This window comes from Elephantulus edwardii, unplaced genomic scaffold (genome assembly GCF_000299155.1).
Source record: "Elephantulus edwardii isolate Elephantulus edwardi_28Jun2011 unplaced genomic scaffold, EleEdw1.0 scaffold00104, whole genome shotgun sequence".
NCBI classification, from domain to species: Eukaryota; Metazoa; Chordata; class Mammalia; order Macroscelidea; family Macroscelididae; genus Elephantulus; species Elephantulus edwardii.
In genome coordinates this window covers 9691510-9718646 of record NW_006399854.1, presented here as the reverse complement: position 1 = coordinate 9718646, position 27137 = coordinate 9691510, and the positions used below count along the sequence as shown (strand labels likewise).

Sequence of the window (27137 nt, the reverse complement as noted above, 5' to 3'; positions counted from 1 at the left end):
GCCCGCAGCCCCCACGACCCCCTCGGGCCCCAGCCATGGCGAAGCAGTACGATGTGCTGTTCCGGCTGCTGCTGATCGGGGACTCCGGAGTGGGCAAGACCTGCCTGCTGTGCCGCTTCACCGACAACGAGTTCCACTCCTCTCACATCTCCACCATCGGTAAGGGGCGGTGGCCGGAGGGGCGCCCTGCCCTCCCCTCCCGGGCGGCCCCTTCCTTCCCGGGCTGGGCACGGAGGAGTTGGCAGCCCCTCCGGCTAGAGGCGGTGGCACCGGAGGCCAGGGGGGAGGGAGGGGGATACATCTCGGGGTGGTGGGCCACTGGCCCAGGTGAGGGGGGGTCCCTGCTGCTGGGACTAGGGGCAGGATCATTGGCCCCTTTTGGGGGAGCCCTCCCTTCGAAAGGGCCATGTGTCGCCCCCATGTCCCCTCCAGGTCTCCTCAGCCTCTGCTGGGTGTAGGCCTGGGTACCCAGATCCGGGCAGGGAGAATCATAGCTCCTGGAATGACATCCCCGAGTGGAGGAAGGGAGGGGACGAGGGACTCCGGGTGGGGAGCCGAGTCACTGAGGTACTCTCAGTTCATGGGGAACCCAGAGCGGAGCAAGGATGGGGACAAGAAGGGAGAGACCAACGGGACTGAGTTTCCAGGACACAGCTGTGAAGGTAAGCCACAAGGTGGAACACCTGGAGGAGGACACGGAAAAGGTGAGAAGCCAGTGAGTGAGAAAGGCGCTCATCCAGGTCCAAAAAAGCTTGAGGCCGACCGAAACATTTGTTTTGAAGGAAGTGGAGGAGGATGGAGGAATGGCGAAAATACTTGCCCAGCCCACAGCTCAGAAGGCAGGCGGGCTACCCCTACCCCTAGAAAACACCTTTGATCTGGTAGTGCTGGGTCCTGTGTTTAGAAGGCCAAGGGCTGGGGGTATTCCATACTAGGCTGTAATAGGATCCCCTATTCTGGGAGTGGGCTACCCTTTTAGTCTCTGCCCCTCTTGAGCCCTTCTTCTGAGTTTCCAGTTGAAGGAATTCCACCCACAGCTAACAGGTTCTGGCATGGTCAGCCCTCAAGTACCATCTGCTCTACACAGGCCACTGGAAACACCTACCCAACTGGAATGCCCTGGAGAGGGCCCCGGCACTCAGCTCCTTCTTTTTATTGAGCTTTAGGTGAATCAGCCTCCTTTTGAACCTCCCACCCCCACCCATTCCTTGCTAAGAGAGGCTCATGGTGAAGACACAGGCTTTGTGGTCAGACTTTGCACTGCCACTTTGAGGCAGGATGACCTTGAATATTAAGCTTCTGAGCTTCACTTTCTCATCTAGACAATGGGTATATAAATAGTACTTACCACCTGAGGTATCATAAGGATTAAATGAGATAATGCTTGTAATACACTTGGCACAATGTCAGGCACATTGCTGGATAGATGCAGATATTCTTTGAATTTGATATACATTTGGTTTGGTGTGGTTTTTGGTTCTGACTTTGTAATTATCATTGAGTTCTAGGATTCTCATTCTCTCTTTGTCGTAGTTGACTGTCTTCAGTGGACAGGAGATTAGAGTCCAGGACATGCCCTTCTTTGCCAGGGATGCTGTAAGGCGGGCTCCTAGGAGATCCTGTGAGCTTGCTGGTTTTCTGGATTGGTGACATCTCAGAGAGATAGCGGGAGTGTGAAGGGAGAGTGTTGGTGAAGGGAAGCTGTATGTCTGGGAGCCTCCAGGGAGAGGCAGCATGCAAGTGGAGTGAGGAAGGGAGTGGCTGAGGGACCAGACTGAGGACAAAGGGCCGCAGGCTGCCACTTACGGAAATTTGCAGTGGCAATTCTGGGGATGGGCCTGGTGTCAAGAGCAGCTGGACTACCTACACAGTGCTGCAGGCTGGCTCCTGGCTTTTGCCTGGAGAGCCGAGTTTGCACTCTGGTACCTAGACCACATAACAGAAGTGAGGTGAGTTTTCCCCTTGAGAGTTTTTAAACTCATCCACTCACCCACTTCCTGAAATGTTTGGGGCTCCTGCTTGGTGTTATAGAGGGGAGACATCTGTCCGCCTTTGGCACAGAAGGTCAGAAATCCCTGTTTCTCACTACCAAGATGACCATTCAGAAGTTCATGCTTTCTTTAGACAAAGCCTTTTGTTTCACCACTCCAACTACCCAGTTTTCAAAGGAGAGAGGCCATGCTTTTGCATTGTAGTGCTGGTAAGGAGTAAGGAGTACTCTATGGACTGCCAAAAGAACAAACAAGCTTGTCCTTGAGAAGTGCAACCAGTGTGCTTCCTAGAGGCAGGGGTGCTGAAACTTTGTCTCATATACTTTGGGCATGTTGTCAGGAAGGGCCTCTCCTTGGGAAAAGACATCATGCTGGCAAAGTAGAAAAGCAGCAAAAGAGAGGAAGACCCTCAACGAGATGGACCGACACAGAGACTGCAACAGTATGTTTGAGCAGGATGGTGATTGGAGAATGCGAGATTTCCATCTGCTCCTGTCATAGTCAACTTGACATCACTTAAAAGCAATTACCAAACCATTCTCCTCATGTCTCTTCCACTTTGTCTCCTCTCTTCGTGGATGCCTTCTTCCTATGAGACACATGAATATACAGATTGCAGAGAAATTCCTCAAAAACCTCAGGATGTGAGGTGAATCATGAATTGGGTGGGAGTACCTCTGCAGCACTCTTTTCCCCTCAGGACTTTGGTATATTGACATAAATCCAGGGGATGATTCTCAGAATTCGCCCTGCTTCTCATGGCTGGGTCCACTTTTCCACAGGATGCAGTAGATGCTTTTGGTAGTTTGGATTACATGAGAGAAAACAAAACCTATCTTTCTTCCCTGCTGCATTTCTTTAATGTTATTTAAAGCTGAGAGACTTGTGAAGCTGGAACAGGACTGGGTGGTGTTCTGTTGTTCAAAGGGTCACTATGAGTCATCTAACCCAGTGGTATCTAACAAGAGATGACTTGTGAGCCTGTCTTGTCTTGTGTTTTTAGCATAACAAAGACTTAAAGAAAGAGTTGGATGGTAAAGAAAAGTTTCCATCTTAGGTTATACAGAAAGTTTTCCAGGGAGATGGGAAGGGAAAGCTGGGGGACAAGCCAAGGAGCCAAGGAGTCATTAATCACAGTCATTGTTCTCAAGCTGCTCACTATCTAAGACACACTCTTGCTCCATACTTTGTCTTGACCTAGGCACATTTCCTAGGGGGTTCCTTTTTCTATGATTGCTATTGTTCCATGATTTCTTTTTACCAAGTAAACAATTTCTACATGTACTATTCAGTGGCATCGATGGCATTCTAAGATGTACAGTAATTCCAGCTGTTCTTACCATTAATATACTCACTATTCCCCAAGTTTCTTTTCTAACCTTTTGAGTTGCTGTTGTCCGTTTGATCATCCAAGAGTTTTCTCTAGTTAGTGGGACCACTGAGGCAATCCACTAATCAGTGCCAAGACAGAATTGGGATTCTTGAACGATGTTGATATCACCTAGGCTGGCACTTTTTGTGGTCTACTGCCTTTTGATTAGCTACAAAAAACTATGACATTCCAGATAAGGGCCTGCTTGAGAGTAATGGGGAGAACCCCCCTTTGTCGACTTAGGCGCTGGCTGCCCTCTCCTACTTCACTTTCTTCCCCTCTTCCTGCCCTGCATCTGGATCTATGCCTTGGTCTTTCCATTCCCAAGGCAGGCTTCCCCATGCAGCTCCGCTAGCTCAGTGGGGTTGAAGCAGAGGTGGGTGTCTTGATGCTTTCTGCCTATGGCTGCATCCTAACAAGACTATCCTTTGTTACGTCGACTGACCCCTTTCTAATAAAACGTAGTGCTGTGCACTTTTTGTCTGTTGTACACAGAGTCACTGTGAGTTGGAGTCAGCTTCGTGGAACCTAACAACAACTCACTTTGTGGGGCTGTATTGCATCCTACCTTGTTCCCACCAGGAGTCTCTAATCAAGTTGGGGAGGCAAGATAGGCCAAAAAAGAGCTATTGCCAAAATGAGCTAATGGCATGTGAAAGCATTTGGCAAAGCACTCTTCCAATGTAGGGATTGATTATGATCATTATCATTACTATTAAGAAAGGTCTTTGGCGAGGGCACGTATATCAGAAGTTAAATACTGTGAGGCAGCCAGTGGATGGGGATGGAACCTGGGACCACAAAGTGCTAGAGGAGGCTGGGGAAGGAGAGAATCCCTGCGGACGGGACTTGTCAGGGATGGAGGGCTGAAGCTAGGCCTTCCAGTGTGGGTGGGTTTTCAGTTCCTGTAGGGGGAGGGAGCAGATGGAGGAACAAGAGCAGAGATGACAGAGGTGGGAATTCAGTGGGTGTTCCAGGGACTTGGGGCCATCTAGCTGAAACAGAAGGGATATTTTAAGGGATGAGTAACATCATTCCTCTGTCTTGAAAACTCGAAGCACCTTGAAAATAAGACCAAATCTTATTCATCTTTGTTTTCATAGTCCCTGGTACAGCGTGGTACAAATAGTTAACATGCTCAGTTAAATGACGGTTGAGTTGACTCAGGCACCTTGGGAGAAAGATCTGGTGGTGTCTGCTTTCCAGAAAACCAACCACTGAAAACCCTTCTGAATGTGAGTCCACTCTGGTACACTAGGGGTCTTCATGGATGGGAATTGACTTAATGGCACTACTTTTTGTTGTTGTTCTTTTTAAATACAGAGCCAGACATTATGTGAATAAATGTTAAATTAATGAATGAATGTTGGGACCAGTTGGGGGAGGGCATTGGGTGCCTGAGTAAGGAGGTGAGACTTGAGCAGTGACAGAAAAGATTTTGAGTAGATGACTAACATGGTGACAATGGAACTTACTACACAGGCTGGAAGAAGGGGGTTAAGGCCTTAGGTGAGGCTGCGTTGTGTGGGCAAGAAAGCGCCTCCTGACTGGTTCCACCTCTCATGTCTACTTCTCACCACCTCTGTGACACCACGTTCTGTACAATTTCTGGTTCTGATTTTCCCCCAGAGTTGAGTCAAACCAAGTGCCGTGGTGTTGGTTCTGACTCATTGTTTTTTGTTTTTTTAAATTATTATTATTAATTATTATTATTTGTGTGTGTGTGTACCGTCAAATCAGCTCTGACTGGTACAGGAGGAGATTGCCCCTCCTTCTCAAACTGTGTACCTCTGGGATTGCGGTACAGCTTCTTGCCACTAGGCCACCAGAGATCCCTCCAACTCATTGTTAAGGTGACCCATCATTGGGTTTCTGATGCTGGGAACTCTGGAGGCTTAGTGGTAAGGAATTGTGCTACCAACCCAAAGATACGTGGTTCAAATTCATCAGCTTCTCTGCAGGAGAAAGATGGGCAGTCTTCTACCACATGATTTACTGGCTCTGAAAATTCCAAAACCCAGTGGAGAGTCAGCTATGGGTGAGACCTGACACAGCTGTACACAACAACAAATCTTTATAGGAGGGTACTGACCATTTCCTTCCTGTGGAGCAGCTGGTAGATTTGAACTGCCAGCCTTTTAGTTAGCAGACAAACATGTAATCCAGTATGCCACCAGGGCTTCTTTTCCAGAGTAGGGAAGGGTAGAAATTGGTCAGCTTGGCAGCTGCTGCAGGAGTCTCATGTGACCTATGCTGTCTGCCCAGGCAGGGAGAGTGTCTCACATGGATATCTTTCTTTAGGGACCAGTGACCACTTTTCAGCGTGATGGCCAGGAGTGAGTGAACTTCCCAGGAATTAGTTTCTTCTCTCCTTTTCCTGTCCTTGATCTTCCCTGAGTCCTGCTGGTCTGGTCTCTGGACCTTTTGTTTTAAAGGCTGCCCTCTTGGCCTCAACACTACTGAGTGCCCAGGCTGCCGTGTCCTGTGACTTTCCAGTCGGACTGGTTGGACCACTGTGGCCTCTGGGCTGCTTTCACCGATTGGGCTGCTGCTGCAGTATCACCTTTCTCAGGAAGTTCTGTTCTAACTGGCTCTGGCTGCAAGGGGCAAGGGCATACTAAGGGGAAGGACTTATTCCCAAGGCTCTGCAGAAAGGCAGGGAGGGTGAGAATGGAAACAGCACAGATAAGCATGAAACTCTCCCTGCCCTTACTAATTCTGTGACCTTAAGAAATGGATTTAACACATCTGTGCTTAGCTCCGTCATCTGTAACTTGACAAAATTAACAGAAACTCCCCTCTAGGTTGTGTGAAGATTTTCCTTGACTTACGTTAAGTACCCTTCAGATGTTGCCAACTCATACCAACCTTATGCGTCATCCTAACGGTTGTTGCTGTTTGAGTTCATTGTTGCAGTCACGGTGTCAGTCAGCTTCCTCCTTTTCACTGACCCTCTCCCAGACGTGAGGTCCTTCCGCACTGATTGTTCCCCCAGATAATATGTTCAAATTAAGCCAGACAGAGTTTTACCATCTGTCATGAATTGAATTACTTTCTCCTGAAATAGGTGTCAGATGGCTGGGCCATTATCTTAGTGGTTTGGCAGTTATGTAATGATGTAATTTGGTATTTATGTAATGATGTAATCATCCACCCATGATGTGATCTGATGTGACCAGGTAATCAGTTGTAAGAGTATTAGGGTAGGATGCAGCACTCTTACCCAGGACACAGCCCTGATCTGTTGTAAAGGGGATTTCCCTGAGGTGTGGCCTGCACCACCTTTTTATCAGAGAAGGGGGACCTCCATACCTCCAGGAGAGAAGAGCTGAGTGCAGAGCACATCCTTTGAACCCAGGATCTCTGTGCTGAATCTCCTATTGTTGTTGTGTGCCATAGAGTTGGAACCAACCCATAGATGACCCTCCAGCAGGTTTTCAGAGTTGCACCAGAGTTGATGGCTCATCTTTTTCCTGTGGAATACCTGGTGGATTCAAACCACATACCTTTACGTTGGTAGCACAGTTCCTTACGACTAAAGCACTAGATCTCCCTACTTCTAGACCCAGGGAAAGACGGATGCCAAGACACATCGAGGTTTCCATGGGACACTGAATGCAGACAGTGACATTCCTCCTAAACTGAGCTTGCAGAGGGAGAAAGCCTCCTTTTAGAGCTAGGATCTTGAACTTAGACTTCTGTCCTCCTAATCGCTGAGAGAATAAATCTGTTAAAAGCCGTGAGCTTATGATAATTTTATTGTAGCAGCACTAGATAACTAAAGACTCCATCCTTATTTCTAAGGAGCATTCTGACTTTATTTCTTCCAAGACAGATTTGTTTGTTTTTCTGGTAGTCTGTGGTATATTTGATACATCTACTTCCCACTTATTGTCTCCCTCGAAAAGTAAAAAAATCCACTACCCTGAGGAGGGAGAGGAGGATGGGAGAATGCTATTCTGCACATTAGCAGTGTACAGAGTCGATCACTGAGGTGTCAAGTGAAAGTGACACTGACTGTCATGGCTAAGGTTGGCTGGGCCATGGTTCTCATTGGTTTACCAGGTATGCGATGATGTAGTCATCTTCCATTCTGTTACCTGATATGGCTTCCTTTCATTTTTGCATGACAACCTGCTTGTTCGTGAGAAATGGATGTATGCTTTATTAGCATAATTGGGGTCAGTATTGTTGCATATAGAGATCAGATCTATATCTCCATACCTGTATGCTGACCAAATTATCCAAGAAGTTGGACTTCTCGAAAGAAGAGGAAATGAAGAGGAATTGGCATCAGGATTGGAGGGAGACTCATCAATAACCTGTGCTATTCAGATGACACAACTTTACTTGCTAAAAGTGAGGAGGATTTGAAGCACTTATTACAGAAGCTCAAAGAATGCAGCCTTCAGTATGGATTGCATCTCAATATCAAGAAAACAAAGTTTCTTATCACTGGTCCGATAGGCAGTATTATGATGGATGAAGAGATTGAAACTGTCAACAGCTTCATCTTGCTTGGATCCACAATTAACACCCTTGGTACGAGCAGTCAGGAAATAAGTAGATGCACTGCACTTGGAAAACCTGCAGTTAGGGATCTTTCCAAATTATTGAGAAGTAGTCATGTCACTTTGAGAACTAAGGTGCATCTGATTCAGGCAGGCCATGGTCTTTCTAATTACCATCTGAGAGCTGGACAGTGAATAAGGATGACAGAAAAAGAATTGGTGCCTTTGATCTGTGGTGTTGGAGAAGAGCACTGAACATTCCATGGATGGCCAAGAAAATGAACAAATATGTCTTAGAGAGGGTGTAGCTGAAGTGCTCTTTGGAGGCAAGAATGATGAGGCTTCGCCTCACATACTTTGGACATATTGTTAAGAAGTGCTATTCCTTGGAGAGGGCCATGATGTTGGGAAGGGTGGAGGGTCGGTGAAGGAGAAGATCCTCAACCAGGTGTATTGATATGGTGACTGCTGCAGTGGGCTTTTGTGTGTCAGGAAGTGTGAAGATGGTGCAGGATAGAATAGGGTTCAGATCTTTTGTTCACAGGGTCACTGAGTCGTACTTGACTTGATGGCACCTAACATTTTGACATAGACTAATTGGCATAACACACTTGGAACAGTCCTCAGTGAAATGCTAGTAGTTCATCTGCATTTTATCTCAGTTTTGATGTTCAAGTTTCTCTGTGCCAGTGTCTGAGAAGGGAGAGTGGGTGTGAAGAAGATGTAGGAGGAGAAAAAGAGGTGTCTTGAGAGGCAGGCAGAGGGTGGCTGTGCCTCAAGCCTAGGCCTCTGTCAAGTGTCTGCTCTGCCTCAGGCCTCCGCTTCTCCTCCTTACACAGGCCCAGACCAGGCCTTCTCCTTCCCTAAGGGCAACATAGGTCGTGTCATCTCTGAAATAATTTCATAATCTGGCAGATGGTGTGTGCTGTACTCTCAGTTCCTCAGGAGCACCCATGTTTCCAGCACCCCCTTTTCCTGTTTCCTGTCCTTGCCTTCCTCTCCCATCCTCCTCACTCTCCTCAGACAGGTTGGTGATGAGCTTTGAAAGTCACTATTTGGCCATTACACTTCCACTGGGTCACTGGCCCTCTCAGAGTGCCTTGTGTAATCTAATATTTGAGCCTGTTTCCCTGTAAAACTGCCAATTTTCTGTGCAGGCCTCTGAATGCTCAGTGACCATTCTGCCTTATCATTGTGATTTTTCAAGAGCAGCACAAGGCTTCCTGGATCTTTTATTCCTCACCACCAAGGAGAAATGCTAATCACGAACCCTATTTTATAGCTGGGAAAACTGAGGTCATAAAGAAGTGATGACGCTGGTTTTTTCCTAAAAGTGACTGACAATCGAAGCATCTCTTCCCTTTCCCTACACATGCAGATTCTCTTCACAGGCTCAGGGAGTTCCCTTCCTTGTTCATCCCTTCCCCAAGGTACCAAGTAGAACTCTGAGGAGTTTTGGAGTTGAGAAAGGCTATGCACCTGTTACAGAAGTCAGCTTCCTTGACTGGATCCCCCTGAGAGTCAGGGGCCTGTGGCTGAGGAGTTGATATGGTGGTGGTGGGGGGTGCCTTTGAGGATGAGATCCAGGTGCTACCCTGTGTTTTCGTTTCACTTCATGGTAGGGACGTACATTGCCAGCCAAAGGCACACAGTTTGAATCCACCAGCTGCTCTGAAGGAGAAAGATGGGCATTCTTCTGTGTGATTCACTCTCTGAAAACCCTCTGGAGGGTCAGCTATGAGTCAGTTCTGACTTGAGGACATATAACAACAGTACTACTGTGACAAAACACTCACAGTGAGTGGCTTTAATGAATGGTGATTTATTTGTTCTGCAGTTTTTTGTTTCTCTCCCTCTAACTGCTGTCAAGCAGTAACCAACTCAAAGCTGACCCTCTACTGGGTTTCTGAGGTGGGTTTGTAGGAGGTGTAAAATCTGACTTCAGCGCTGTAGCTGTAGAGTGTTCTCTCTGCTAGCTCTGGTAGAACATTCTCCAGTTGCCTGAGGCCTTCACGTGGCACTGATTCCTCCCCCTCCCTCCTTTTTGTGCTCCTTGCTTAATCTGCTTTTTATAATGCAAAAGTGATCTGGTTTAGGAACATCCTACACTGACTGGATGTCATTAACATCACACAAACCCGTATTTCCCAGATGAGACAACAGTCACAGGGGGCACAATTCCATCCTTAACACCCCCCCCTACTATTTTGAGAACATGCTTGCTGTGATGGTGGCACCAAGATCTGAGGAGAGAGCACACAGTTGTCTCCAAGGTGTGGCCACTCCCTAATCCCTCTGCCTTGATCGAGATTTTCCTGTCCACTGATCTTTCTTCCTTTCTTGTACTGACTTCATTTACTGCTTCATTTATTCACACACTCACACATGCATTTATTTATTCTTTCACTTATTCGACTTTGCTGAAAAGTTAATGAGTGTCTACCTTCAGCTAGGCAGTGAGAAAAATGAGCAAGATTTACCCTGCCCTTCGAGAGCCCACAAACAAACAGCCAACATATTATGTGAAGAAGAATAATTCATCGTAATCAAGTTGAAACTGACTCATGATTGACCCTCCGGCAGGTTTTCAGAGGTGAGGAGAAGAAGCTTATCCGTCTTTCTCAATCAGACCAGCTGGTGGAAGGAACATTGTGAAAGGAATATCTAAGTGCTTTGAAATCACTGAACAGTGATTATGTTCTCCTGGGAGGGTGATGATGAAGGCTTCTCAGAAGCAGTGGTATCTGAGTGGGGTCTTGAGGCCTGAAGTGAGTAGCTCTCTAGGGAGTGGTGGGCACACATCTTCTCCCAGGAAGTAGGCATTGTAGAAGACACCCCAACATTTGGGGCTGTGCTTTTCCTACCTGTTTGGGCCCAAATCATGATGAAAGCAGCTTAAATTCAGTTGGAGAGACCTTTTAGGACCATCTCAGCAGTCAGGGGCTCTGGAGAAAGAGTGTTAGATAGAAAAAAAGAGTTGAAAGAGAGAAAGAAAGAAAAGAAGCTGGTGCCAAGAAATGAATAGGCTTATATTGTGTGGTCTGAGAGGGCCACCAGGTGACTGCTGGCAGACAGGATCAGAGTGGTACTCAAGCAGGCAAAGACAACTTCCTTTTATAAGGGTTTTTAGAGAGACTTAGAGGGTATGGGAGTTTGCTCCAGAATTTGGGGGTATGGGTCTTAGCAATCTGTGATCAGGCCCAAGGCCTCATCAGAATCTGGTTATCTAGTCCCCTTATCAGGAGCTAGACATTATCAGGTTTCTTCAAGGAATGATCAGGCCTGGGGGCCACTGCTACATTCACCTCCATTTGTAGACTCCCACCCCCATGGGAATCAGTGCTTAAATTGGAAGCCCTTCACATAACATTATCAGGGTTCCTGGGTCCTGGGTTTTCAAAGACTGATTCTTCAATTTTTATGAAAGAGGTGATGGCGTCTGGAGTTGTTGTCACCCACATTATCACCACTGTCCTTTTCATACTGAGGCTTTGTGTGAGTGAGTGAGTGTGTGTGTGTGTGTGTGTGTGTGTGTGTGTGTACGTACGTACATGGCATCTGTCTGTGTCTTGGGGAAAAAAAGATGATGAGAGCGCTTTTCTGAATCTCCAGAATTTCTTGTGGGCATCTGGATCAAGGCTGTTAATCCCTGTGCCTTTGAGGTTAAACATGCCCTTAGCGTGAGAAGTTTGGGATTCCCTTCGTCGAGTTCAGGGCCTCATCGTTTATTCCTGCTTCCCGTTACCCTCTGGGAAAGACTGTGAAAATGCTGACTAATGCATATGTTGAGAGAGACAGGGTACACCTTTTACCCAGAATGAGGCCAGCATGAGGGACAGTCAAGCAGGACTTCTGGATGAGAGGGGGATATCTATGACATGCATTCCAACACCCAGGGAGGCTAAGAGCCTGGGAAGACTCTCCCTCTGTGCTGTTCTCTTCCTCACATGTGCCCCTTGGTGAGAGAAGTGTGATTCTCAGTTTTATGGTAAATTTGCACTGAGGGGAGAGAGTTTTGAAATGAAATGTCTCTTTAGGGTAGCATGTTCAGGGAGCTATGTGTCTCTCCTCTGTGCCTCTTCCTGAAGCTTCTTTGACCTCTTTGGTGGTAAACTCCTGCCCCGCCTGCCAGGAACTCCACGTGTCCAGCACACACTGGTTCCTTCAGGGCCATAGGGTAGGGACATTCACGGAGCTTGTGCTTTGTAACCGGAGCCAACCTGGCCTCGGGGATTGGGTGTCTGCCTTGGGTTTCAGGTGTATTAAATTGTTCATTGTAGCGTCTCGTTGCTAATGAAAAGGCTCATGTCACGCTGCTGGCCCTTGGGCTGGGTGATCACAGAGATAACACTGGGCACCCAGGAGCAGCTTTCCACTGAACTGTGTGGCACTTGGCAGGCAGGCACCTGATGTTAACCCATGATGGGCTGGCTTCCGCGAGAGGGGCTGGCCTACCAACAGGCACACCCCCATCTTCCAGTTGGTCCCTCAGTTAGAGGGGAGAATGGCATTATTGGGTTCCTCACAGATTTAGTGGGGGGAGCCACCAGAGCTGCACTGGGGCTGGCCTTTGCCCCGTTTTGTTGAAACACGTTAGCTCTCTGTCTCCCTGTCCTGCCCTGCTGTTCTTCCTCTTTAACACAAGTCCCTTCTCTTAATATTTCTGGGGGCTCTTTCCATGCTACAAGGTTTTACTCTGGGCTTACCCTAGTCCATCCTTCCGTAAGGGAGGCTATGGCTTCTGTGTGCACACCTGGGTTACAGTTTTATATCTTATCTTGGAATCCTTGCAAAAATCCTCAGACATCAGGGATTGTTACCTCTATTTTACTGGTGAGGGAATTGAGGCAAAGAGGTGCGGCATCGCCAAGAATGCACAGATAGTGATGAAAACAGAGCTAAACCCAAACTCTGACTTCACAGTCATGCTTCTCATGATGCTGCTCTGGTTTTTGAGCAACACTTCTTCCATACTTTCCAGGACTTAATTTTGGAGGCAGAGAGTGATGGAGTGTTTATTCACCTGCATGTACCCTCCAGAAACCCATCTTCCCAACAGTCTTCACAGCCTCTCCTCCCTACACGGGAGGAGGCAGTCAGCTCTGGCCTGTTTTTCCATCCTGTCCCATGAAGGCCAGCACCGTCTCCCTGACCTGGTCCTGTTCCCTGCCCGGTCCCTCTCCCCTGCCCCACCCCCGCTGCTCAGAGGATGGCCTCCCCTGACCTCCCATTCTCTGACAGCAGCACGGGAGTGCATGCCAGGGCCTCTGGGCGGTGGCCTGGCAGGCGCTGGGAGCTGCTGCTGGAGGCTCAAAGGGCTGGCAGCCAGGGAATCAGCAGGAGAGTGAGACAGGGACACAGCAGGACCAGAAGTGAGCAAGTGGGAGACTGCGCTGTGCTGCCTTAGGCCACAATTGTGTGAGGAAGGCAACACCATTCAGAGGTTTTGCTTAACAGTTTATCTTCCAATTACGTGTGTGAGTTCAGATCACAACGTAATAAAGGCAAAGGATCTGCCCCTGCCAGAAGCCATAGACAATCATCCCTCCTTATGCTCCAGGGAGATTCCATGAAATTTACTCAGTATTCATGGAATCACTGAGTTGGCATTAATGTAGAGAATTCTGTTTGTTTGTTTAAGAGATGTTGTGAAACATAGAAGACACTGTGTCCTTTTTGGTACTTTGGGTCTAGTTGGGGCTATTGTTGTTGGGTGCTATTGAGTTCATGTTCAACTCATAGCGACTCCACCTGACACAGAACTGCCCCTTAGTGTTTTCTAGGAAGCAGGTCTTTCTCTCTTTCTTCTGAGTCCAAGAGAAGGTTCAAATCACTAGCCTTTTAGTTAGCAGACAAGCTACTGTGCCACCAGGGCTCCGGAGAAGACAAAGAAAAGGATCAGGCAACATTGCTGTAGAAATATTCCTAACCCACTCAGGTGAAACTCCTTGCCACCTTAGTGGGGCTGTAAGTAGGCGGTCAGGCTGTGAGTCTCAGGTTCCACTAAGGAAAGCAGAGGTGTTAGGAGAATTCCTACAGGCTGGAGTTGGAATTTGCCGTTTCCTCCACCAGAATGGCCTTAGGTATCTCTGCTTCTCTCTGAACATCTGTCTGCATCACGTGCCTCTCATCACCAACCAGCAGGTCCCTCTGCACTTTTCAGGGAGCTGCTTTGATTGGCTTAGCTAACCTCTCTATTGCATCAGTCAGCTTGGTCAGCTTATGACCCAGGAAGCCCTTTAGTGGCCTTGTTTGAGTCAGATAACTGTCCCAATCCAGTCACTAGCTGCTTCTTCACAGAGAACATACTGCACTCAGCCATGTTTCTCTTTGGGTTGGGCAGGACACTGAGCAGGTCACAGACTTTGATTGACCTAGCTGGTGAACTAGGTATAAAGAAGAGCTGCTTTAGTTGGGAGAGAGCTAGCCTTCCTCTTCCTCCTGCCAGTGCTCCCAAGGCCTGTAAGAACCTCTGCTGGGCTGTGGAGATGGGGTCTTCTTGCTTGCTTCACACTTATGTGACCTGCAACAGAAAGAGGGCTCTCTTGGAGGGACACTGAAGTGGCACTGTCCAAGGTGATGAATCTGGCCTTAGTGCAGTCATGAGTTTCCTCATAGGATCTGGCTTGTCCCCTATGTTACCACCTCTTCATTTTTGTTAAGTGCCATTGAATTGGAACTGACTCAAGAGTTGACCCTCCAGTGAGTTTTCAGAGGCAGTAAACAGCACGGGAGGAGAATCTCTCTCCTGCAGATCAGCTGGTGGGTTGGAACCGTGTACTTGTGGATTAGCAGCACAATTCCTTAACACTAAGCCCCTAAGAGCTCCTCCCTTCTAGACATTGCCACACTCTGAATCCGTAAGATCCCACAGCCCCACAGGGTTGGAAAGCCACTGGCTGAGCGAAGAGCATCCTGTGTAAGTTCTTAGAGACCAGTTTTCAAGTGTCTGGTTCAGCTATGGGCTGTGGGAGTATGAGAAGGTGCCTTGACTTCTCTGTGCCACATGATGATAATGCCCACTTCTGCCGACTTCAAAGGGCTGCCGTAAGAACTGAGGGCACCATGTTCATTGCTGAGGTGTGTGCTATACATGAAATGTTGCTGTGACTCTTGGGTGTGGTCCTACTCAGAGACGAGTTGGTCAGCGGCTCCCCAACTTAATGAAGTGTGTGTAATATTTAGTAGGTCTAGGATTGTTGTGAATCAAAGCGACCCTATGACAAACAAAACCCAGCCCATCCTCACAGCCTGTGCTATCCTATGCCCATTGTTGCAGTCACTGAATCAGTCTACTTGAGTGTCTCTCTCTCTCTCTTTTGTCCTTCTTTTCCAAGCATGATGTCCTATTCCAAGGACTGGTCCCTCCTGATAGCATTCCCAGCGTCTCACCATTCCTTCTCCTAAGCAGCATTCCAGCATCACTTTTAAGACAGAGTTGCTTGCCCTTGTCTGTTAGGCTGGGTCTGTTAGGTATTCGTTATCAGTACCATGATTCCAAGGCATCACTTCTTCTTGTGTCTTCCTTACTTAACGCCTAGCTTTTCATATACACATGATATGACTGAGAATCCCATGGCTTTGGTCAGGTGAGAACGCTGACAAGTGCCTGGATGGTGTTGGTACTGTCAGCTTCTCGACCCACATTAAGTAACAGAAGACTAGGTTATGTAATCCATTCTTCATTAGGGATTCTCTGGGTTGGTTTTGCTGGCTGTTCCCCAAGAAGCCTTTATTCAGCAGAGGGAAGGTAGGAGTGAGAGAACCGCCTCCTCCTATGCTCCAGGTGCTTTATATACACGGTTGAACTTAAAACCTACAGCAACTCTTAGGAGGAAAGTGGCATTCTTTTCGTTCTATAGAATAAAAAATTGAAGTGTAGAGAAACTAACACTTGTTTACAGTCACAAAGCTAGTGCCACAACCTGAATTCAGACTCAGGTCTTTTAGATTCCAATGCCTCTGTACAGCTCTTCCACAACATTGGACTTTCCTTTTTCTAATAATTACCCATGATGTTGTTTAAAGTGCAGTTTTCTGGGCCTTTTGTTAAGTTCTGACTCAGCAAACTCATTGCTGTCAAGTCAGAACTGACTCAATAGCTGACGCTCCAGCAGATTTCCAAGACTATAACTTGTATGGCAGGAGATTGCTTAGCTTTCTCCCTCTGAGCTGCTGGTGGATTTGAACCACCAGAGAGAAGAGGCCTTTGGGTTAGCAGTGCAACTCTCTATGGATTATGCTACCAGAGTTCCCTTCTGATTCAATAGGTCTGTGCAATTAAGGTAACTGCATTTGTAAAAGCTCGCTTCAACTGACTCTAAAGCTGAAGGTCTGTAAAGAACACCTTAAGAAATGGAGAACTCTTAGGGAGCTCTGGTCGTTTAGTAGTAAGAAGTTGCACTGTCAAGCCAAAAGGCACATGATTTGAATCCACCTTCTGCTTCATGGGAGAAAGATGGGCAGTCTCCTCCCATGTGATTTACTGCCTTTAAAAGCCCACTGGAGAGTCAGCTATGAATTGGTTCCAACTCGATGGTATGTAAGAACAAGAAATGAAGAACTCTTATGCGGCCTCTCATCAGATAGAAAGCTTTGGTCTAGACACAATTCTCAAACTTTGGCATGCTTTAGATTCACCTGAAGAGCTTGTTGGGCCACAGAATGCTGGGCTCTACCAACAGAGTTTCTGATTCCTTAGATGTGCAATGAGGCTCAAGCCTGCATTTCTCACAAGTTGTTAGGTGCCACTTATGCTGTAGGTTCAAGGCCACCCTCTGAGAACCATTGGCCTAGGAGCTGGCTACTTCTATGATGCAGGGAGCAGTAGCATCAGCTTCTCCTGAAAACTTAATGCAGCATCTCACACTTCCTCTCACACTTGCTGAGTCAGAGTCTGCCTTTCAAGGTGACCCACAGGTGATTCCTGTGCACCTTGAAGCTTGAGAAGTGCAGCCTTACAAGAGTCAAGGTGAGAACGTCTAAGGATAGAATTGGAGAGGGAACATCTCTTCTTCCAGTAGAAAAGGAGACATTGAGACGCAATGGAGAGAGGGAATGACTTCTCAAATGTGCAGTCAGAGAAGTCTGATGAGGAAAACTGAGAAGTGAGGCAAGAAGGGAGGGCTCATTGGCATCAAAGGCAGAGAAGGCAAAAAGGTCCTGAGGAAATGCTGTGGGCCTCAGAGGAAAACGGCATTCTGTTGAGAGCATAGGGCAGGAATTGGGTGTGCTGGCCTAGAGTCTTGGAGTGGGGAGGACACTGGCTGTGGGGAATGTGATAGGTGAGCACAAATATGAACAGTTTATTATGCAGCTGCAAGGGCCTGGCTGAGGTGAGCAGGCTTGAATCTGCAGGAAACTAAATAAGGCCAGATCTCTGATACTCAGCAGTGGAAAAAACCCAGCAGCCACGCAGGAAGAGGGGAAAGGACATGGATAGGCACAGGCTGCCACAGGCCAGAGGTGACAGGCAGGTGGGTACAGAGGAAGGTCTAGAGTGTGGGAGCAGATAGTAGGATCAGATCTGATGGGGGCGGGGGGCGTGTCTCAAACATAGTTTACATTTAGAAAATAGTAATCAGATGCCTGTGTAGATCTATTGATTAACAAGTTGTGAGACTGCTATTCTAAGAACTAAGTCTTTTCAGTCAAGGAATCCTGGAACAAAGAATTTAGAAATTACCTAAAGTACAGAACACAAACCTGTTAACCATTTTCCCTGACCATAGAGAACAGGACACCGTCTCTTCAAGAAGCCTGGTCACTGCCTTCCCAAGAACATAAAGCATAAAATGTCTGACAAATAACCTTCCGGAAATTCTGACTCTTCTCACACATCCCTTCCCCATTTCTCACCCCCTTAGTCTTATCTGACTCCTAGAGCCTTCTCTCCTTCCTACCCACCCTCTTTGACCATCTCTTAAAAAGCTGGGATTGATCCTGAGATGTCAGAAGTAATTTTTTAGAGTTCAAGTACTCACTGTTTTTCTCTAATGGCCGGTATCTGAATAAAGTGCATCTAAATTATTCCATCTTTGACTCCACTCAGTTGGCTTGTGGGAACAGGCAGTAACCTCTTATGGTTCTAGCTCCACTTAAAAATTCTTGGGTTGTTATTTTTAAAAAAATCACCAAAAAGAAAAAAAAAAATGGGAGTAGGACCAATGTCACATATTGTACAAATTGTGTAAACTTCTATCAAAAAACTGTAATAAAGTATTTTAAGAGAGTTTGAAGAAAACAAAAACCTCTCAGAAGACATATTTTCTTACATTATATAGTAGTACATAAAGTAGCCATAATAAAAAAACATTTGTACTTCACAAAGATGCTTCAGTACGTTTTTTTTCAGGGGGTCACTTGGTGGCAAGATGGCTGGATCTGGAAGTGCTGCGAGCCCCTAGAATTCCGCTGCCTTGGTCTCTGCTCTCAGCTAAGAAGGGAGGGAGGAAGAGAAGCAGGAGTCCGCCCTCCCTCCTCGTGTCTTACTGTAGCCTGCCCGCCTGCCTCCTCTAAAGGCTTGTTTCCATCCTTCCACCTTTCATCTTCTCTTCCATGGGAAAGGTCTGCTAGTATTGAAAACACCTCTCCCACCGAGTCTGTTATCCTGGACGCACCAGGAAACAGGAAACTAAGCATAGTTAAGGCTTCTGTCTAATTAACATGGAATTCTCCTCTCCCTTTCCAAGAAATAGTACAGAAAGAGACTTGGGTTTGAATCTCTGCTACTTCCCGTGCTGACCTTGTGCTTACCCCTCTGGGCCTCTGTTTCACTCCCACCAAGACCTGGGGTAGTCCAACAGTACAATTCTCACCTTTCATGCTTAAGATTCAAGTTTGATTCTAGCCCTATGTACCTCAAGTGAACCCACCCACTGCTCATCTGTCAGTGGAGGCTTGCGTGTGGCTGTGATGCTGATGAACAGATTTCAGTGGAGCTTCCAGACTAAGACAAACTAGTAGGAAAGATCTGGTGATCGTTTCTTAAAAGCCAGCCATTGAAAGTCCTGTGGAGCACGACAGTGCATGGGGATCACTCACCACGAGTTGAGGGATAACTGAAGGGCAGCTAACAGCAACAGCAAAGCGCTCTCAGGGTAGGGACTGTATGTCTTTTCCACTGCTCTGCTCACACTCTGATGGCCTAGAGGTAAGAAGCTGAGCTACACCTCCCAAAGGCACACGGTTCAAGTCCACCAGCTGCTCCACAGGGCAATCTCCTCCCATGATGTACTGCCTCTGAAAACCCGCTGGAGGGTCACCCGTGGATTGATTCCAACTGATGGCACACAAACCAGCAACAGCTCACACCTGGCCCTGTGCAGCTCACATAGTAGGTCCCCATGAATGTTTATGGAGTTAAAAATGTACAATTTTCTAACCACACTCCCCTGGTCACTTTGCACATTTCTCAACAGACTACCAAGAGGATGAGCTGTTGTTAGACATTGTTAAGTTGATTTCTACTTGCAGCGATCCTATGTGACAGAGTGGAACTGCCCATAAAGCTTCTTAGGTTGTGATCTTTATGAAAACTGGAGGGTTTTCTCCCACAGAGCTCCTGGGTGAGTTTGATCTTTTAGTTAGAAGCCAAGTGTTTAACCCTTGGGCCATTTGGGCTTCTTAAGGATGTTGTTGTTGTTTATTGCCTTTGAGTTGAACATGACTCATAGTGAACCTATGAACAAAAGGCTTGAAGCCTCTCTACAACTCTCGACATTTATCAAAGTTCATAGAGTTTCCGGAGGCATGTTGTTTAGGAAGTGGATGCCACTCCTGCTTCCAAACCTGTCATAGTATGTTATTGTTATGTGCCATTGAGTTGCCTGTGATATATAGTGACCCTATGTACAGCAGCTCTGAACCCTTTCTTGTCCTTGAGCCAGTCTCCCTAATTCTGACACACCAACTCCCCATTACTCCAGTTACTGTATCAGTCCATCTCATCTGCGGTCTCCCTCTTCTGTGCTGTGCGTCCACCCTTCCAAGCATGATATCTTTCTCTTAAGGACCTATATCTCCTGGCCGCATGCACAAAGTAAGTGAGGCAGAGCTTAAAAATCCTAGCCTCCAAGGAAAGACCTGATTCCACCCTCTCCAAGACAGACCTATTTGTTTTCTTCACGGTCCATGGTATGCTCAAGACTCTTCTCCAGCACCACAGCTTGAAGGTATCTATTATTATTATGTCATCCTTAGTCATTGTCCAACTCTCTGAAGCATAACAAGCAATTGAGAAGACCATGGCCTGGATTATGTACACCTTTGTATCTAGGCTGATATCATTGTTCTTCAGCACTCTGGAGAGGTCCATTATAGTAGACTTTCCCAATGCAATTCATCTTTTGATTTCCTGACTGCTGGTGTTAATTAAGTGTGTTGATTTTGGATCCGAGCAAGCTGTAATTGGTGGTTTGGGTTTTTTTTGTTTGTTTTGGGTGTGTGTGTGTGTGTGTGTGTGTGTGTGTGAGAGAGAGAGAGAGAGAGAGAGAGAGGGAGAGAGGGAGAGAGAGATAGAAATTTGTATTTCGAATTAATCAGCTTGATTCGGTTTAGATGATCCCAATTTTGTTGGCAACACCCATAGCATCATAGTCAGGAGCAAGTCAAACATAGGCCTTCTTCTCTCCATCAGGCCTAATCAAAGTGTTGACCTTGGCCACATCAATGTCATAGAGCTTCTTTACAGCTTGTTTAATTTGGTGCTTGTTGGCCTTGACACCCATAATGAACACAAGTGTGTTGTTATCTTCTTCTTGGCTGACTCAGTGGTCAGGGGAAATTTGCTGATGGCATAGTGGTCAAGGTTGTTTGTCCTGGGGACGCTCTTCTGGGGGTATTTGGGCTGCCTTCAGAATCTCAGCATCTTAGGCTGCTGGAAGGTGGGTGACATGTGGATTTTTTTTTTTTTTTTTTTTTGTCTGTGGATGCCCTTCAGGACTGCCTTCTTGGCCTTTAATGCCTTTGCTTTGGCTTCAGTTTTGGAAGGGGCAGAGGCTTCCTTCTTCACTTTCGGTGCCATCTTCATAGAGAGGAAGCTGTAATTGTCAACAATCTCAATTTCTTCTCCATCAAAGATGGTGCTGCCAACTGGCCCACTGGTGAAAATCTTTGTCTTCTTGATGTTGAGCTCCAATCCACTGAGGATGAGCTTTATAAAAATCAGAGTGAACAAAACTTCTGGTTCTCTTTGGAATTCACTGTATGAAGAATTAATTAGATAGTGCCAGGTACTAAATGACTCTAAGGTCCTTGATACCTGTTTTGGCAGGGACATCAGTATGTGCGAGTCTGTCCTGAGAACAAGTACAGCAATGCTTTCCTCAAGATCAGGTGTCCTCTTCTTGTCTTCTTCCTTCATGCTTCGTCTTCACTCTTTCTCAGTGCACATTGCGGAAATGCTGCCAGATAGTGCCCGTTTGGAAAAGTACAGCTCAGTTGGTATGAATCAGCTTGGGCAGGCGAAAAGTGATTCATATCCGGCCAACTTGGTTTATGCAGTTCAAATTGTCTGTTCTGAATTGTTTTCTCCTTTCTAATTAAGCAACGATTGGTCTGGATGGTGAGAGAGAAGGGATTGAATATAATTTTTCTGTATTTGTGGAACAAATGGGACCGCATTAATAGGGGGAGATGCCATCCCTCTTAGCAAAGAACTACTGATGGTGAGGTGGAATGGCAGCGATGCGGAGAACTTTGCCATCTTAGGGGTCTGCTGTGCTCTGCAGCCTGGTGAGGTTTGGTCCAGAACTCTTTACCACGTTCTCTAATGAAAACTCTCTCCGGGGAGCACACAGAGCTTAATTAACCTATTTGACACAGCTCTTGAATCACTGGGCACTGTGCCTGGACACAGTTATGTTTGAGAGGGAGATGGTGATGATCAAAATATCTCCCCTCACCTCCTGCCGTCACTCACATTCAAGCCCAATCCCAACTTCTGTGTGCTGTTTCTACCCTGGACTGGTTTGCCAAATGCCTGGTATTTCTTGTGTCTTATTGTAGCTTAGCTCTTCAGCCCTGGAGAAACCTGACTGTGCTTATATACGACATGCCATGCTCCTTCATCTGGGCATTGGCAGTCACCACCGAGTGGCTGCCATGTCCCAGGCATTGTCCGAGGTTACAGTGAGAGTGAACGGAATGCCTGCCATGTGCCAGGGGCCATATTTAATTTGGTTTGCTCAGCAACCCTCTGAAACAGTTGAAAATGCCCCCATTTTACTGACGTGCAGTTGGAAACTCAGAAAGGTATGGTGCTCCAAATCATGGCTGTGAGTCGAGTGGCCAGAGGCAGGATTCATACTCAGGGCTGACTTCAGAGTTCCTGCTCCTTCTATTGAACAGCAGTGCCTCCTACAATAGACGAGGATAGTCATTAACAGACTCACAGACTCACTGAATCCTCCTTGGAAGGTCTAGGCTGGGGGCTGGGGGATTCGTAGACACCACAGTGAGGTAAGGGTGGAAACAATTCTCTGTCTGTCCTTTGAGTGTTCTCCTCACATTCACAGTGCTGTAATCCCTCCTGACTACTAATAAGGCAGAAAGAGAAAAACTCAGGCAAATGAGGTAGCTTGCTATTCCTAGGGATTAGAATTCAGGGTGGATAAACACAGGCAGTTTCTCCAGAAGTATAAATAGAAAGACTTCACACGTGAGTGAAGCGAGACACGTTTTGGGGCTGGAACTGAGGCAGCAGTGAAGTTGATTTCCTAATCTTCAGTCTGCCTCCCTTGGTGTCTCCAGAGCCTTTCCTTGCTGGTCACTCTCAGCTCAGTGGGGACAGCAAATGCCATTCAGACCTCCAGATATTTTGTTGGGATCAGGTTTTGGCCAATGAATTCCTTTACCTTACAAGCATCTCTCTGCCGATTAAACCGATGGGAGATCCCTTTAAGTGTGAAATCTTGACTTCTTACTCTTTAAGTTCTCTGTGAAGTTCTAAACTTCACAGTTCTGGTCTCACTTTTCCTAAATGCCCTGTTCTCCCCTTCCTCAGGTGTTGACTTTAAGATGAAGACCATAGAAGTAGATGGCATCAAAGTGCGGATACAGATCTGGTGAGTTGGGCAGGAGGAGGGCCCCAGACTGCATCTGGGATAATGGTCACCTCTCTGATGTGAAATCTCAAGACTCTCCTATATTCTTACGGCAACTCTCATTTTTTTCTTTAAGAAATTTTATGTGTTTGACCACACATCACCAGAAGGCAGAAATTGACAAATTTGGTTTGTCTTGTTTAAAGATCCCCTTGCCCCCTTGCAGTTAAGACTAGAAGGTGGGGAGACCACAGACCATCATTTAGGGGGAGTCCTGGTGCGACTACAACAGAACAGCATGTTGCAGTTCCGTGAGTGGCCACAGGGGGTAGCTGTGGCTCTCCTGAAGGATTGATGCTTTTGCCAGCTTTTGAAAGAGAATCCCAGTTCCAGATTAGTACAGATGTTGCCTTCAGAGGTCCCAGTGGGTTTGCAAGTATAGCAGCAATTCCTCATCCAACCAAGTCTGCCCTCCAGGGACAACTTGTCGAGAGCTGCCTACACTTCGGTGATGGTTGAGTCCTGGTCCAGACAGAGTTGCCAGGAGGGGCCAAGGCATTGCTGGGACACTGGCGGTGCCAGCGTAGACAGAGATGATGGGGCCTCTCTCCTGCTGAGCCAGGAATGTTTGGACTCAATTGGGGATCAAATAACCATTGATTTTCACCCTGCAGTCCCCCCCATTTTCCCTGCAAGGGCACAAGATCTCCCCAGCTCCTCTCTTCTCCACATGGCCTTCTCAGTACCTGCTCTTCTGAGGGACTGGCTTTCAATTGCAGGGACACGGCTGGGCAGGAGAGGTATCAGACCATCACAAAGCAGTACTATCGACGGGCCCAGGTAAGCCACCATTTTTGGGGTTCAGAGTTGTGAAGCTGCTACCCAAACTCCCACCTCAGGGTGTTTATTAGTGTTAGTGATCCCCAAAATAGGCCTTCTGGATTGTCTATTAGGGAGGGGGCTGGAGGGAAGCTTTCGGTTGTCACTGACCATTCAGCCTTCAACATTCACTGAGCGCTCACTGCAGGCAAGTCTGTATTACCCCCAACTTCCACCCTCCACTCTGGGCCGGAGATCCAGGTCAGGGCATTCAGTGCCTTCCTGCCCTGAGTTCAGCGATGGCCCTGGGACACTGGAGCTTTTGGAGGTCTGAGAGGAATGGTGGGTTTCCAGGGAAACTTCATACTAAACTGGGAGAAGGGGCTGAGAGTGGGACCCGGCATTTACAGCATCACACCCCCTTTTGGTCCATTGTCTGTATCCGTCTCCCTACCTCTCTGTGTTTGTTTCTTTCTCAGGGAATATTCTTAGTCTATGACATTAGCAGCGAGCGCTCTTACCAGCACATCATGAAGTGGGTCAGTGATGTGGATGAGGTAGGAGACCCACCTCACTGACGGGGTGGGGAAGGGGTCCTCCGAGGGGAAGGCAGAGGGGAGGCCTGAAGCTCTCAGGAATGCGGATGAGGTAGGGGACCCACCTCACTGACGGGGTGGGGAAGGGGTCCTCTGAGGGGAAGGCAGAGGGGAGGCCTGAAGCTCTCAGGGTTGGTGAACAAATGCTGCCAGGAAACCTTGCCCCCCATCCCCCAGTAGCCCCTTGGATGAAGACTTTAGGTAAATCAGTCTTGGGGAGGTGCCCAGTTGCCATGCCCTTTTGCGCACTTCCCTGCCAGGGCCCAGCTGCTGTTTCATCCCTAGAAATGAATTTGTTTCAAGCTCTATCCTGTTAATTTCTTCCTTTTGGAAATCTCAGGACCAAATATAGTTGAGAGACTAGGGTCCTGCTCTTTGTTATACAGCTATGAAGCTGTAGGCAAGCCATTTTAACTCTGCTTACCTAGTTCTTCATTTGTAGAATGAGGAATTATAATAAGTCCATTGTCCTTTCTAGCTCTAATATCTGTTGTCCAAACCAAGAAAGCACCAGTTCTGGCCAGTGTTTCCTACCCTAAACTGTCCCGTGACATCCCTCCAAGACACTGTCATCTGACCTGTTTTCAGTCAGTCTGTCTGCCCCTTGGGCTCTTGTTTGGAGACTAGTATAAACAGACTGGTGGAGGGGAAGGAGGTTTTACAGGCAGTTTCCCTATCCTTTGTCCTTAGTATGCACCAGAAGGCGTCCAGAAGATCCTCATAGGGAATAAGGCTGATGAAGAACAGAAACGACAGGTGGGAAGAGAGCAAGGGCAGCAGGTGAGTGGCAGTGAGCAGGCTGAGTCTATCCTCGCTGGAACCTCATCAGGTCCTCTCACGCCTCCCACAGTACCCCAAGGCTCTGGGGGAGCTGCCATATGTGGAGTTTGCCTTTTATCCTTCAGGTCCATATGAAACAAGACCTCCTGGACTGCACTCTCCCAGGTCTGAGTAGCAAGATTCACATTCAATGTCATCGAGTCAGAATCGACTCACAGGGGATCTCCATTGGGTTTCTGAGGTTGTAAATCAAGCAGGAAGAGACTGCCCATCTTTCTCAGTTAGTGGATTCTAACTGCCAGTGAGCTCCCTCCGTAACAAGGAGCAGAAATGCCCTCTACTTAGATAATCTCTGTGGTGGTGATCGGGGACTTCTAACAGCATCCAGACATAGCTAGCATTTTACACTCAGGAAACATCTGCCTCACCCCCATCTTGGCCTCCTCCACCCCCTCTCCCTTCCTCCTTTTCTCTAGAGGAGGGAGGAGGGAAAATGAGGAAAGATGGAGGGCCTGTGGTTGAAGAGGCTTGTATGGCAGGAAGGGGAAGAGGTTGGCATTGAGGGAATGTCCAAGCAGAAAGGGAGACCATCTTCAAGAGAACAGAAAGGAAGATTGATGTTTCTGAGTCAAGAATTAGCCTCTCGTTTTAGGGTCCTAAAGAGCTTTTCTTGTTTAAAAGCATTCTGTTACTACTTAAAATTTATTTACTTTTGCTGTTGTGTGGAGGAGAAACTTACTATAATTGTATTTATTGAGACTTGCATGACTGGCATGGTGCTTTAAACATATAAGCCTATTTAATCATTCCCCAACCTTGGACAATGTTGTTGTTGTTGTTGTTGTTGTGTGCCATCAAGTCACCTGCAACTCACAGCGAACCTATGTACAACACCAAGACAGTCCTGTTTGTTTTCTTGGCAGTCTACGGTATGTTCAAGACTCTTCTCCTGCATAGCTCTTATTCCCATTTGGGAGCTCTGGTGGCTTAGCAGTTTAGGGCTACACTGGTAACCCAAAGGTACGCGGTTTAAATCCACCAGCTGCTCTGCGGGGAGAGGTGGGCAATGTCCTTTCATACGGTTAACTGCCTCTGAAAACCAGCAGGAGGGTCAGCTATGGGTCAATTCTGATTCAACAGTATGTAACAACAACAACAACATAATTCCGATTTCAGAAATGATGACACGAGGGCTTAGAAAGAAATAGTAACTTGTTTAAAGTCATTGTCACTCTTAAGTGACAGCACTGGCATTCCAGTCTGTCTGACACTAATGCCCATGTTCTTCATTAAGATGCCAAACATTTTACTATCTTTGTCTCCTGTCATGATGTGTGTATTGGGCACGTGGCTGAGTGTATGGGTGTGTTGAGGAGAGAGTATTTGTGTAGCTTCTTCTCCCATACTGTGTTATGTTAGCCCACACCTTACCAGGAGCGCCCGGTCTAGACCTTCTCTGAGGAACTGTCGTGACACAGGCTGGTGTGTGAGTGTTATGCTGTTAGTATACCAGGTGCTGTGGGAGCCTCCTTCCTCTCACTGGCTCCCTCTCAGAACGGTTCTTCTCCTGCAGCTGGCTAGGGAGTACGGCATGGACTTCTATGAAACAAGTGCCTGCACCAACCTCAACATTAAAGAGGTGAGATCCGGGAGACCTGCTGCCCTGTTATCCTGGCGAAATCAGCAGAGTGGGGTGTTGTGGGGGAGGAGGAGAAGGAGCCACGATAGTGGAACTTCCCTGCTTTGGGCAGTGCAGACTGACGAGGGGACAGGGAAAGGGGCCGACTAACCTGTGCCCCTTGCTTTCCCAGTCTTTCACGCGTCTGACGGAGCTGGTGCTGCAGGCCCATCGGAAGGAGCTGGATGGGCTCCAGACACGTGCCAGCCATGAGCTGGCACTAGCTGAGCTGGAGGAGGAAGAGGGCAAACCTGAGGGCCCAGCAACCTCTTCAAAAACCTGCTGGTGCTGAGAGTTCTGTGCGGGGCACCCTACACAATACCCCTCTTCCCTCAGGAGGCCTGTG

General features: G+C 47.4%; 1 protein-coding gene across 1 annotated transcript; it reads left to right on the top strand.

The window, feature by feature from the left end:
- RAB15 (RAB15, member RAS oncogene family) lies at positions 1-27137 on the top strand. The gene is made up of 7 exons (XM_006891805.1): positions 1-159; positions 22879-22939; positions 23698-23758; positions 24217-24294; positions 25024-25113; positions 26687-26752; positions 26925-27137. The coding sequence occupies exons 1-7, from the start codon at positions 36-38 to the stop codon at positions 27081-27083; spliced, it is 639 nt and encodes a 212-aa protein (XP_006891867.1). The 5' UTR covers positions 1-35; the 3' UTR covers positions 27084-27137.